Source organism: Gymnodraco acuticeps, unplaced genomic scaffold (assembly GCF_902827175.1).
Source record: "Gymnodraco acuticeps unplaced genomic scaffold, fGymAcu1.1, whole genome shotgun sequence".
Classification (NCBI taxonomy): Eukaryota; Metazoa; Chordata; class Actinopteri; order Perciformes; family Bathydraconidae; genus Gymnodraco; species Gymnodraco acuticeps.
The window spans coordinates 448,439-462,584 of NW_022992284.1; the positions used below are offsets into that span (position 1 = coordinate 448,439).

Genomic DNA, 14,146 nt, shown 5'->3' on the forward strand with positions numbered 1-14,146 from the left:
GGTGCAGGCCTGGGTTGCCCGTCCTTTAGTCAGGGATTCTTAGAAAGCAGCCAGCTTCCCATCTGAGCAGCTAACTGTGATCTTATTCAATAAGCAGAGCTTCTGATGTGAACATCTCTGAGCCCAGCTGCCCAGCTGAGGAACATGCTTCAGGCGATGCAGCAGGAAATGTAAACACAACTCAATGATGTTCTTTGCCTCACCAAAATGTTGTGGTTCACAAGCACCGTAGTGGCGGCTGACAGCGCAACAACAAAAACAAGTGCTTCCATCTCCTTCTACCTCTATGTAAATGTGTCTCTGTCTTCCAAAGCATAAGTTAGGACAACATCTGAATGGCACTGGTGCTTGAACCTAAGATAGGGTTAAGTATTGCAATCCTATTGATTTCCTTAAAAGACAATATGCTGCAGAGGCTGGAAGCTAATTGTAGAGCTTGCCTACAAAGTATCTAATAAATGTTGCTGTATTGAATGTTTTATTTAAGTGTGACTTACTTCTTTACACAACAATTATAAGGTAAACTGTTAGGAAAGACTCGATTAAGTTCCATATATGTATTATGTTACGAGAATTCTTTTTAAAGGTTTATTTCTTGTAGAGTGCACACTTCATTATAGGGATGCCAATTTCACAAATGAATGATCAGATAATATGGGGAACTTCATTACTCTATAGAGCAATGCATGAACCTCTTCAGTGTGTTCTTGTTGAAGTAGTTTCATCACACTAACAAGCATAGCTTTTTCTTTAGCAACATGCAAGTGCAACATTATGAGTACTTCAAGACCTTTACTTACTTTAATAGATAGTTATTTATTCAATATATTATGTGTCTTTCCATCACATTCATTGCGTTGGTGTCGACTGGAGTTCCAGTGCTGCTAGGGACTGCAAGACTGGCTGCCAAATGTCAACAGTTAACAACTAATTTAAATATTAATGCCTGCTCAATAAAATATGAACTGTTGTCCAAGTTAAGTATAATTCTGAGGCAGCTATTTACCAGCAACATGTACAGCACCATGCAGAGTGACACAGTGTGTTTTGTCGCTCAGCAGATCAAGCTGTTTCCAGCCTCTACAGTATGGTGGCCACCTGGGTGGTGAGCCATCGCCGCCTCCAGACAGACTGCTGATCTGGGCTAGGTCGCATGTTTAGAGAAAGACAGGAATAACTCAGGGTAAACACCTGTGTTTTACTGCTGTGTTAGGTACAGATAAACAGCGTGAAAACAGGTGAGCATCTTGGCAAAGACAAACCGAGACATCAGCTCTGAAATCAGCAGAAGAAGCTTCTGCTTGCAACGCCGGCCGCCCCTCTTAACAAACAGAAAATTGCTACTACCAATCTTCCAAACATGGCATTTTACTTTCCTTACGGGAATGCTGTGGAGCATGCAGGATCAGGGCAGTATTTTGTATATAAACAGCTCAACCACAGGTTCTGCTTGGGAAGACTGATGCAACATATTGAAAGTCTGTATATGTGAAACATTGCTTTACTTCTGACAAGAACAATGATGGCATTCTGCAGTATACTGGGGAGAAATATTCCTAGGCTCAAACTAAGGCTACCGTGGCTAGTGTTTGTAACATCATGCAGAATCATCTATGTTCTCAAGGTATTAGCTCTTCCCAAAACCATACTTAGATGTTATTAGAATATTTACAAATGTTATTTTCTTAATAAATAATCTGAGGGGAATTTCTTGTTGTTTGTTTTTAACTTGTGATGTGTCATTTTGTAAAGCACTTTCAGTTGCATGTATAAATAAAGCTTTATTATTATTATTTACCACAAATCCCCGGTGCAAATATTTTGTGTAATATCAATTAAAAAGGAATTTGATCAAAGCATTACTTAACAAACAGCACATAAGATAAAAGCCTTAAATCATATTTCTTCAATATGATCTTTATTTTGGGCACAGAGCAAGCATTTTTTTCAAAGTCCTAAAGAATTGACAGTCAAAGTATTTGTGATGGAAACTTCTGTGCAGAAAGGATGGAAGCTGGAACGTCTTTAGTCAAACACCGATATTTATTGAGAGAGAAATACAGCCGGAGAGTTCACAAGGCATTTCACACTGTCATGGAAGCAGCCAAATCAACTCTGGAGACAAAGAGGAAATAGCGCCGATACACTCCTTCGAAAGGGGAGGAACCAGAAAACCCGCGCTTTTACTTAATGATTGCCAGACGTCGGAACAAAGGACTGTTTGTCTCGCAAATGCATAGAAGCAGAAAACCCCTCCCCCACAGGAAGGCAGAGGACCTCTTGACCTGTTGCAATTTAAGAGGTTTCTCAGAAAAGCTGAGGACACAAAGGGATTGGATTAAAATATTCTCTTACAGTATTAACTAATATAACAATAAAATAAATACTGTACTGACAAAAAAAGCAATGAACCGCAGAGTTTTCAATCAAATGTTATGTTTGTTGTTTTGTCTTTTTCTTTACTTTCTTAAATGATCCCAGCAGTCCACTTATTCCCTTTATTCCTCAGCTCACCGCTGAAATGAGCTTCGTATCCAAACCCCCACAGAACTAGGAAAAGGCGCCCACTTCACGCCCAGATACCCAAACAAATAAATACAGGCCACGGCATGAATATGGAAAACAAGTCATTACGGAGCTGCCTGTAGCCCGCCCTTGCAATAACAGGAATGAAGGCGAAATGTCACGATGGAATGTTTTATATGTACTGTATATGCACACAGAGTGAGCTGTGCGAGATGTCTCACTTGCAGCACAGATCAATGCACTGGCTCCACTAATGTTAGCAGACAAGCCTCTGGGGCCCAGAATAGTAATGTTTCCTGTGTCTCACTGGCAGCACTGCGGCCTGACCGCTGTCTTTTCTCAGTGCTAACTGTGACCATCAGTAAAACTCTACCTGTGTGTTTCTTTTGTCTCCTTTTCCAATGAAGCAACTTCCATACAAGATGAACCTTTCAGAACAGGTACTTAAGACAGCAGCCAGCCGTGCATCCCCCCCACATCTGATACAAAATAAAACAGTTGTATTACACTTATTTTATGTGTGTGTGGGTGTGTTTGCTGCAGAGTTCCACTGAGGAGGAGCAGCTGTTAACCAAGTCCACCTCTCTACTAGAGAGCCAGCACCACCACCTGCTGCACTGTCTGGAGAAAACCACCGTGAGTGTACACACACCGTACACACACTCACACACAGACACACATTCAACCTTTTATTGTAAAAAAGATCTCCATTAGCAATAAATCTAAAGTAATTATACAACCTTTGTTTTTGTTTTAGCATCAAACACATGAACTAAAAATGTTCCTAGATTGTGCAATAATCACATTTTGTATTGCATAGCGCTGGCTCATTAGTTGCATACTGTATAACTGACAGCCATGCTTAATGTTGTTTATTATGTGTACGTGCACGGGCGACTGCAGCCCACTGTAGCGTGATGTCCGGTACACTGCCTTTATGATACACATCTGTGTATGTGGTACGGACACACTGTCTGTTTCAGCCGGGCAAAACTCAGAGCTTAGCAAACAAAATAATCAATCATATTCTGCTTTACACACACACACACACACACACACACACACACACACACACACACACACACACACACACACACACACACACACACACACACACACACACACACACACACACACACACACACACACACACACACAAACTCTCATTCCTCACATGGTATATTTTATTAAAATGGAGCATGAGAGTAAAGTTAAACCTGGAATAAATGATTTATTTTGTACACTTGAGGGCAGCTGAGAGGAGCTGTCAACACAATGCTGGAGTAATATTATCTGCTTATTTAATCATTGAGCAGAGGAGCAACATCAATTCTTAAAAGTCGTGTTTGTGTCCATCAATTTTTATTTAGTTTTTCTCGATTGCTAACACACATTTCTTTTTCAATTGCTCAGTTTCTCAGAACACTAAACACAATTCACAAAACCACTCACCCAAAGTGCAAAACACCTCATTTCTCCTGCTAAGTGAAGAACTGCACTTAAAACTACATAAACACTTTCCAAATGCAAACTTTAGCACCAAATATAACACACTTCATTCATAATACTAGATTGTTTGACCACCCAACTACACACTGCTGAGCATACTCTAAAGCACTCTCATCTGTTATGGGCTATGCTCTGTACATAGAGGGTTCTGCAGAGAAAGATTGCTTGAATTTACAGAAATACAGTAAAGGAAGAAATACAAATGAGTTGATGAAAAAAATCACATTTTATTCAAAAATAACATTGTGCAACATGCATCTCAGCACATAGCTACTATGCTTCGGATCTCTCTAAGTGTGATGGCATTGTTTTCCAAAACCAAGTTTTTACAGTTTTTCTCGATTGCTAACACACAAAAATTCTACATAAAGCACAATTATTTTAACTGACACTCAAAGAGCAAAACAGCGGCTCAAATCTCCAAAACTCTAAACACGTTTCCAGCTTTTCACACAATTTGCAAATGAACATGGCACTTTGTGCAAACCACTGCACACGTTTCTCCACGTAAGACACAGGAATCTGACATAAAGTCATGTATGAGCAGGTTTAAAACACTGATATTCAAAAGGCCTCACACATGGACCAATGATCAAGAAACACGTTCCACCTGACCAAACACCTGATAGCATAATTGTTGGCTCATCAATCAGGATGTTGGCACCATAAAAAGACCACAGGTGAGTACTTTCTTACAGCAACAATGGAAGCCAACATGGAAGCAAGAGCCAGAGCAAGAGAAAGAGGAAGAGGTAGAGGAAGAGCTGGAGGGAGAGGACGTGGACAAAGAAGAATAATCTCTAATGAAATGAAATGTTATCAACCATGGTTTGACGATGAGAGGCTGGACACAGGGTTCAGCCTAATCTAAGCTGATTTACTGTCGCCTCTGTAATCCGGACACTTAGACTTGAAAACAGGTTAGTTACCAGTTTTCAGCTCTGCATAATTCATGATATATCGGTGCTTATATCTGTTGTGTGAAACGTATTTACTTCATTACTGTAATTGAATTGTTGGCATGTTGCATACTATAACTGTACAAACATCCTGCACAATGTACTGTGGTAAACTTACTTTGATGCAACACAGACACTGACCGACCACTATGTCTTTGTTGTTTATCTGAAGGACTGAGAAACAAGGAGGTGGAAGGCTAAGGATGTTCAATGAGGCACAGGAAGCAGCCGTTACAAACTGGGTTTTGGAAAACAATGCCATCACACTTAGAGAGATCCGAAGCATAGTAGCTATGAGATGCATGTTGCACAATGTTATTTTTGAATAAAATGTGATTTTTTTCAACAACTCATTTGTATTTCTTCCTTTACTGTATTTCTGTAAACTCAAGCAATCTTTCTCTGCAGAAACCTCTATGTACAGAGCACAGCCCATAACAGATGAGAGTGCTTTAGAGTATGCTCAGCAGTGTGTAGTTGGGTGGTCAAACAATCTAGTATTATGAATGAAGTGTGTTATATTTGGTGCTAAAGTTTGCATTTGGAAAGTGTTTATGTAGTTTTAAGTGCAGTTCTTCACTTAGCAGGAGAAATGAGGTGTTTTGCACTTTGGGTGAGTGGTTTTGTGAATTGTGTTTAGTGTTCTGAGAAACTGAGCAATTTAAAAAGAAATTTGTGTTAGCAATCGAGAAAAACTGTAACTGCTGCTTGCCATGCCTCATCCAGCCTCTCTGTCAGATTCCTGTGGTTTGCAAAAAGTGCCATGTTGATTTGCAAATTGTGTGAAAAGCTGAAAACGTGTTTTGGAGATTTGAGCCGATGTTTTGCTCTTTGAGTGTCAGTTAAAAATAATTGTGCTTTGTGTATAATTTTAGTGTGTTAGCAATTGAGAAAAACTGTAATAGTCAATAATTATTTGTTGGTTCATTGCTAGGAGTAACACATGTCTCCTTCAAGTAGTCATGATCCATTGTTGATATTAAAGTAGAGATTGTAGCTGCTTTGAGAAACTGGAAAATAGATTCTGAGCTCCAGTACACAAAAATATATTTGATTTGGTCCAACCACATATGCCTTTATAAGAAATAATCACACATTCTCAGAAGAGTTTTTGACCCATGCTTTGAAGCAGAAAGGCTTTGAAGCAAGTCATATACACTACATGGTCATAAAATGTCACGTCTCTTTTATGACTCTCTCTCTTCCTTCGTCAGAACCATGAGTTTGTGGACGAGCAGTATTACCAGCAGAGCTACCTGGAGGCGGGGCTTCAGAACTATCCTTCTCGAAGCCCCTCCCTCTCCAGCCAAGATGGCATGACGGGCACCTGCTGCAGCCGCCGAAGCAAGAAGCACCACACCCCTTTACAGAACACCAGTGCCCCTGCGCTCATGCAGCCTCTGACACACAAACACACACACCAACAAGGCCTGCAAGAGCTCAGCACCATCCACATCCGGCCCCTCAGCACCAGGTGAGCCCGGCCATCAGGGGACAGGGCAAGCACTACTACCTTTTCCTACTTTAACTTTTGACTTTAACTACTTCAACTCAATGATGTTCAAGTGATCTATGACATGAAATATGTTACTCAGATATATACTGTAAATCACAATTGTGCCAATAAAGAGTTGTTCACTCTCTAGTGTGCCCATGAAGATAATCTGGAAACTAAATAGGATTTTAAAAAATGTGTTTACTAAGAAGCAAATGAAGAGTGGATGACATGCTATCCTTACTACTATAAAAAAAAAAAGATACCCAAAATTCCAGAATAGTGTATTTTACCATTTTGACTCGGCATCCATTTGTTCAGCTGTTTTTCTTTTCAGAGAATGGGAATATTAATTACCTTGAAATATTATTCCGCTCCTCCTCCCACTGTAGAAAAATGTTCTTCTCCCTACTTCACTTTTTAGAAGGGGTTGTTTCAGGTTAGATACACCAGCCATGAGATCCCAAACAATCTGAATATACCCAGGGAAATAATTTGCACAAAGACCTTGTAAACTATTGAAGACCATTATTAGTTTTTAATGTGGTACTTTACCTTCAACAGGAAGCCAATTTCATTTTCAAAATGTGATTTGCTAATAAGCGTTTGTGGATTAGACAACCTCATTAGTTTGTCCTTTGCTTTTTGAAGCTTATATTTTGTTCTTCTTAGTTGTCTCCTGAAGATAAGAAACAGAACAAGTTCCCCTTAATCTTAGTTTGAATTCAAGAGAAAACTGGTTATGTCCCTTACTTAAAAGAATACATTCAGATTTGTCCAAGTGCAAGGATAATTGTTGCTAAGGCTCTCCGTTGTTTCTAGCTTATTTAAAGAACACAACTGGTCAGAGTTTCATTAGCAGCTAAGAGCTATGAAGAGCAGAGTGAGGTGTTGATTCTGAATTGGTTTAACACTACAATCACCATTAACACCTGGGTTTATTTAAAGCTCCATAAAACATGAGGACCCATTCACTGCAGTGGCAAATTAAGAGTTGTGCTTTCAGTTAAAAAGGGGTAACAGAAGGGTTTCTATTGTCCTTTTTTCCTACTTATCTCGGACATGAACCAATGGGTTTCAACATAGAGAAACTATCCCAAGCCTTTCTTTTTCATCCTCCTGTAGCCGCTCCAGTCTGAACATGCGAGTAGACGAGCCAGCCTCCCTGAACTGCCAGAGCAACCAGATCACCACAGCCATAATCAGCATTCCCACACCGCCAGTGACGACTCCTGATGGCGATCTGACCCACCAGAACGTTGTGAAGGTGTCCACACTGTGAAGACTAGAGTGCAGGAGCCTCACATAGAAAGACATTAAAAAGACTCATTGAGACAGACTGAGGGACAGAGGAGGACTGGATGGAGGAAAGGCATTCAGAGTCCAAGTTTGGCCGTGGTGGAGCCTGCCCTCTGCTGGTCATGTACTGTAACGACATGGACTGCCTGAACACACAGAGGACGGCTTTTAGATACAGTGTATTCATGTCATTGATTGGCACACATGTGTGTGTGCGTGTATGTGTGGGTGAAAGAGAGGTGAAAATGTGTATGGATACGTTTTGGATGAGGAGACGTGTGAGAGCGTGTCTCCCAAGTGTCGGAGGTGGGCACACTGTGCACACAGCACCTTTTTATGATTTCTGCTTCAGTTTGACTCATGGTCTATTTTTAGCAGGAGATATATATATATATATATATATATATATATATATATAAGAAAAAATTATACTTTATCAAAGCCTTTTTCCACAGATTTAACCTTGCCCTATTTTCTTTATTCATTTTTGGTCCACTCACCTGTTCGATAGATAAGATAAATATTCCTTTTCAGGTCCGAAATTATTCCACCTGAGTAAAAATCCTTTAAAAGAAGAAATATGGTAGGTGGTGGTCTGTGATGGCGTTACCAATGAGTTTCATATTTGTGAATGAGTGTATGTGACTTTTTGCTAGATAGAGGAATTGTGATGTTTTGGATAGAAGGCACATGTGCCTGTGTGTGTGTGTGTGTGTGTGTGTGTGTGTGTGTGTGTGTGTGTGTGTGTGTGTGTGTGTGTGTGTGTGTGTGTGTGTGTGTGTGTGTGTGTGTGTGTGTGTGTGTGTGTGTGCGTGCGTGCGTGCGTGCGTGCGTGCGTGCGTGCGTGCGTGCGTGCGTGCGTGCGTGCGTGTGAGACTGTGTTTGTCTCAGTTGATTGAACTTGTGTTTCAATTCTTCTGAAAATCTCTATGGCTCAGTATATGGTATATTTGATTAGCTGCCATTCTGAAGGGTCCATTGTACACATTTATTTCCGAAATTCTCAGCTACAAGCCTTTTACACAAAATGTGCCTGTTGCTGGAGTAAAAAGAGATGTATTTGTTTTATAGTTTTGTGAATTCCCCCCTCCTTCCCCATTATTTACGTTCTCCATGTTGGCTGCTACAGCCCTACAGACCTCAACTAACTAAATTCTCTAACAAAGAAACCAAAAACAAAGTACATTTTGAATTAAAATCACTTCTAATAAAAGCACAAGGCGTTTGCTGAGAATTTCTGATACGAATGTGTCCTGTGCCCAGGTTCTTTGTGAATATTGTTAATAGAATATTTTGTAATATTTGACCATTGTTTGGCAGAACCAGTGAAGCTGTCTTCTTGTTCTCTTTCTCCCTCAGTCTGTCTTTCTCTTTTCCTCACTCTCCTCTCTCACTCTTTCTCGTTGTTGTCCTGTTGTATCCTTACCTCCTGTGTGAACAACAGTATGCTTTCAATAGTCTTTATAGCTGTCAACGTTCTTTCTTCCCTAAACTCAGCAGGCATTTTTAAAAGTTGTTGAGTATGTGTACTCTATGTGGTTAGGAAACTTGGTGTTTGTACTTTTTGTCCTCCTTGGTGTTTCAAAGGATTTTATTTACTTTCTCTTCTGGATAACTGAAAACAGGAAAGCCTGTTGTAACAGAGACACAGAGGACACAGGATGAGCCATCCACAGATCTCTGCCACCAAAAACATTTGCTATTCTGTCTGTCCTCTTGACTCACAGCCCAAACATTTAACTTTAGAATTACCCGTCATCAAATCCTATCAAAGTTGATCTTTGTAAATATGGACGGTGACGTTTTTTTCTGCTAACCTGCTATCTGGTACCTTCCTGTTGGCTTTTTTTTTATCTTGAATGTCATTCAGAAGCTACACAGACAGATAGGTCTGGTTTTACGTGGATGATATCACTGGTGTGGTTTCTCCAAGACCGGGTGGAGCAGCTTCAGTCACAGCAGACTAAGCCCCCACTGCTCCGCATAGATGAAATAAAATGTTAACCAAGAGCACAGACAGGGCTAGAAATGCGTAAGAGCGTATTTTTCATAACAGCCAAGAGCATATTTCAAAAAGCAATACAGGAATTGGTCCAATATTATGTCTGCCCACATGTAGCTGTTGTCAAACATTTGTTTGTTTTTTCTGTTTAAGTAGACAAAAAACTGTCAAACTAGCAGCAAAATGTATAATGATCTTTTGAAAAATGTATTTAATCATCTTAATATGAAGCCATCTCAAAAGCTTAACCAATTTAATACATGCATTTGTGCTAAGACTTACAAAAAATACATTTAGTTATATAAATATTAGACAATATGGGTGAAATTATATAGCATAATTGGTAGCCTATCAGTGCATAACTACACAAGACCCTGAGGTCCCTTAGACTCCTGTTGTGCTTTGGTTCCCTCTGATCCAGATGTTAGTACCCCCCCAAAAGAAGCCAAACATATTCTACATCAACCTCTGATATTCCTATGAGAGAACTAGTACTATTGCTGGTCATTTTATTACTGAAACAGTGACACCAGCTGCCTAGATCCATTTATAGAGTGTAGTCAATCTGTCCACAAATTTACCTTGGGAAAAAAAGAAGACAAGCACAGACACACAGAGCTTTTTCACTGTAATTGTAAAAGAGGGGTTCAAGACATTGACTTCATATTCACAGCATCAAGTCTGACATTTAGAAAATATCAAAAACGACACCAAGGGTATGACATAGGGAATAGCAGAAATGAGGTTCCCTGTATTGTTTGTTGTTAGGACAGTGATACGATGTGTTATTTACTGCTTCCAGGTACAAAACAGGCTATTTTGTGTCGGCTGCACTTTCAAATGACACCGTTTGAATTATTATGTTAGCATATTTCCGCTCTAAATGTCAAGTGATTGCATTTTGATTTACAAACAACAAAAACAGAGGTCTTTGATTGTGTTTGTCTCTCTTTCGCTGTTATGTACTCTTTTTTTTCTGGGCTCAGTCAGTTTTCCTCTTTGCTTTGCCCTCCTATGCCACATGTCGTTGTTGAGACTACTGCTGTGCGTATCTTGTCAGGTGTTGGATATTATTTATGACCTTGTCTTGTGTCTCGACTGTGAAACGCCTGATAAAACATCTATATCTGCCACAAATACAAAATCTGTGGGCTCTCTTCTTCACCTGCCTCCAAATCAGTGTGTGTGTAAAAAAGGTAGCAGGTTGTGCATATTTAGCTGTCTTTGTGTTTTTATGTCCCAAAAGTGCAATACATGTGACCACAATGTTCACAAAGGATTACATCTTCAGGCCCTCTGTTTTTGGGGACACCGTGGGATGGAGGAGAGGAGCTTGCTGAGTTCAGAGCGAAACTGTCTGGTGACTAAAGTGTAGATGAGGGGATCCACTGCAGCCTGCACACAGGTCAGCACCATCGCTGATGTCTCCAGCTCCATCATCAACTGCGGAAAAACAGGAGAGCTTAAGATAATATCAAATAGAATACCATTCCAAAATGTACCAGCAGGACAACTCCAGTATGATCCAGAGCCCAAATATTATTTGAATGAATGTTCAATGGGTTTTTTTTGTATGCGACCACGCCCGCAGTATTCGTGTTTGGAGAGTTTTTGTTTTCATCAGGTTTCCTGTCTGGCCCTTTTGAATGCAATATCTCAGACTCCTTGAGTAAATGTCTTCACATTTAGCAGCATCTTCAACTTGGACTCAAGGATGAATTGATTAGAATTTGGTGTTCCAAAATGATATATCATTTCCATAAGGTAAAGGTTAACTTCACGCTTTACAATTTGTACTTCTTTGAGACAACATCCATATGTGAAGCACTATCTACTGTCAATGCTACACATGTGTGTTCAATCAAAATCACCCCTCATTTGCCAAACATGGATAACCAGAAGTGTCTAGTATAACTTATTTTTCTTAAACGGTATGGTATGGTATGGTAGGTCGAAAGTTCAAAATGTCATAGAATATTGAGCCTTAAAACAAATGTAAAATACACAGTATCACAACAGGTCAGAGTATAATATGTTATGAGACATTTAACTTAAAATGTTTACATTTTCAAATTATAGTGTGCCATAAGAGGTTCATTAAAAAAGTCATAGTATAGTTTGCCATAAGAAATATCAAAAAGTCTTATTCCCTATACCCACTGAGCTATCAGAGGATGTGGGTCAGGCTGAGTCTCAAACAAACAGTCAGACTTTTGAATATTAATTAATTGGTTTCATTGTAAATCTCTTTCAATTTGACCATGTTTCAGTATCAAGTGTGAAATTTGTGTTTCTCTGCACATTAATAAAGTTTCCTAGCTTCAGTTGTATGTTCTTCATCTGTCTGGTATATTGAAGATGGTCCAGTGGGGGAAGGATGCTGACTGACATCATGGAGACAGGGGGTTCAAACCCCACTTGAGGTACGTGTGTGTGTGTGTGTGTGTGTGTGTGTGTGTGTGTGTGTGGTGTGTGTGTGTGTGTGTGTGTGTGTGTGTGTGTGTGTGTGTGTGTGTGTGTGTGTGTGTGTGTGTGTGTGTGTGTGTGTGTGATGGTAACATTATCCGCTCAAAACTTGCGTTGCATTTGCTCACCCATTAACACATGCGAATTTCCAAAATGACAACATTGTCCACTAAGGAGGGAACAGAAGACACGTAAGTCCATTTCAACCCAATAGATCTGGATGAAAATGTTTCAAACGTGTTCTTTTATGCATTTTGTTGTAACTATAAATATATGTTGAAGTCTCCCTGTTGTGTGTCTACTGTGTCATCAATGAAAATAGCATAGTATGTCACTAAGTTTAATTTAAGTTGAAAAAGTTATTTTACTATTATTATTTATATTATAAAATAATAGGAAAAAAAGCCATAGAATAGCATGTCAAAAGTATTGTACAAAGGGCATGGTATAGTATGTAAAATAAGTCTAACAAATTTAAAATGTCTAAAAAATTCATAGCACAGTATGTGGAAATTATAATACAATTATATTATAGTATTTAGTAGTATTTATATATAGTACAAAAAATATAGAAAAGTATTTAAAACATTTGAACAAAAAGTCTCTCTAAAATATCTTGAAAAAATGCATCATATAGTATGTCGAAGATATTGGGGGAAAGTCATTATTTAGTATGTCAAAAAATGATGAAAAGAAAAGTCCCAGTAAAGTATGTCAAACACATAATTGCTTGCGTCACACTGAACATGAATTGTGTTGTAGAATGGAGAAATGCAGTAATGAGAAAATCTACTACACTCACTTTGTCCGCATCCTGCCACGAGACGACGTTCATAAGCAAAATAACCAGCATGGGCATCCAGAAAAGTGTGAACGCAATGATTATGTATCCAAAACGCTGAGCCAGTTTCCCCTCCATCTTTTTCTTCCTACGCTCCCTGGCCCCGGGTGTCAGGAGACACACTGCCCCCACGATCTCCGGAAGTCTCCCTGGGGCGCCTTCTGTGGACGAGCCCGCACGGGGAGCCCTTGCTTCGGCCACCAGGAGCACCGTGCGGCGGGAGGGCAGAGGGCTGAAGAAGCCCGGCGGAGCTGTCCGTGGTACCGGGGCCGGGACATCCAGCCACACGTGTTTTGACACTGTTGGCCTCAGCTGGATTCCCTGACTGAACACTTTCTTTCGGTGCTGCCTTACAACTTTGAATATCCGGATGTAGTGGATAACAATCACAGTAAGAGACAACCCCCATACCGGAACCAGCACGTAGGGGCCAAATGGATCCGCATTTTGAAGCCACTCGTCCCCATTATCCCCGTTGTTCTGACGGCACAGCATGCAAAAAAGCGCATTTTTGGAAAGGATCAGAGAGATTATAGCCAGCAGGAGGCCGCATGCCCAGATGGACAGGATCCACAGCCGGACCCTGGCTTTCCTCCTCTCGGTTTGGAAAGGATACGCGATGGCTTGGTAGCGCTCAACGCTGATGCTGACCAGCGTGAGCAGCTGGACGCAGCTGCACAGGGCATAGGTGAACTGCTGCAGGGTGCACACCGACACAGACACCTGGCTGCTCTTTCCGTACTGCAGACAAAAGAGCAGCAGAGGGGTGTCCACTGAGCATTTCAGGAGGTCACTGACCGCCAAGCTGACCAGCAGCGCATTATTAATAGTCTGTAGGCTCTTGGTCCTGTAAACTACCCAACAAACCCACAGGTTTCCGGGTGTTCCCAAAACCAAAGTTAAAGTTAAGACTATGCAGTTAAAAATAAAAAACATTGTATGCACGTCAGTCTCATTGTGCGCAGTTGTTTCGTTCCAGAAATTGTGTAAATCCATATTTTCATCTCCGTTTGACGCTCCCTCTGATGGAGTCTATAAACATCTCTTTG

General features: G+C 40.3%; 2 protein-coding genes across 3 annotated transcripts in view; one reads left to right on the top strand and one right to left on the bottom strand.

Annotated features, from left to right (window-relative positions):
• The window catches only part of kcnd3 (potassium voltage-gated channel, Shal-related subfamily, member 3), a 117,169-nt gene extending 106,235 nt beyond the window's left edge, over nt 1-10,934 (top strand). For both annotated transcript variants that reach the window (XM_034207493.1, XM_034207494.1), the window contains 4 exons: nt 2,934-2,966; nt 3,070-3,162; nt 6,209-6,468; nt 7,615-10,934. In XM_034207493.1, coding sequence (XP_034063384.1) covers nt 2,934-2,966; nt 3,070-3,162; nt 6,209-6,468; nt 7,615-7,771 — 543 coding nt within the window. In that variant the 3' untranslated portion in view covers nt 7,772-10,934. The remainder of the gene's footprint in view (nt 1-2,933; nt 2,967-3,069; nt 3,163-6,208; nt 6,469-7,614) is intronic.
• Nucleotides 10,935-11,035: 101 nt separating this feature from the next.
• Nucleotides 11,036-14,093, bottom strand: LOC117540707 (D(2) dopamine receptor-like). Its single transcript, XM_034207495.1, has 2 exons — nt 13,059-14,093; nt 11,036-11,233 (listed from the first exon to the last, which is right to left on the bottom strand). The coding sequence occupies exons 1-2, from the start codon at nt 14,091-14,093 to the stop codon at nt 11,078-11,080; spliced, it is 1,191 nt and encodes a 396-aa protein (XP_034063386.1). The 3' UTR covers nt 11,036-11,077.
• Between the last annotated feature and the right edge of the window lie 53 nt (nt 14,094-14,146).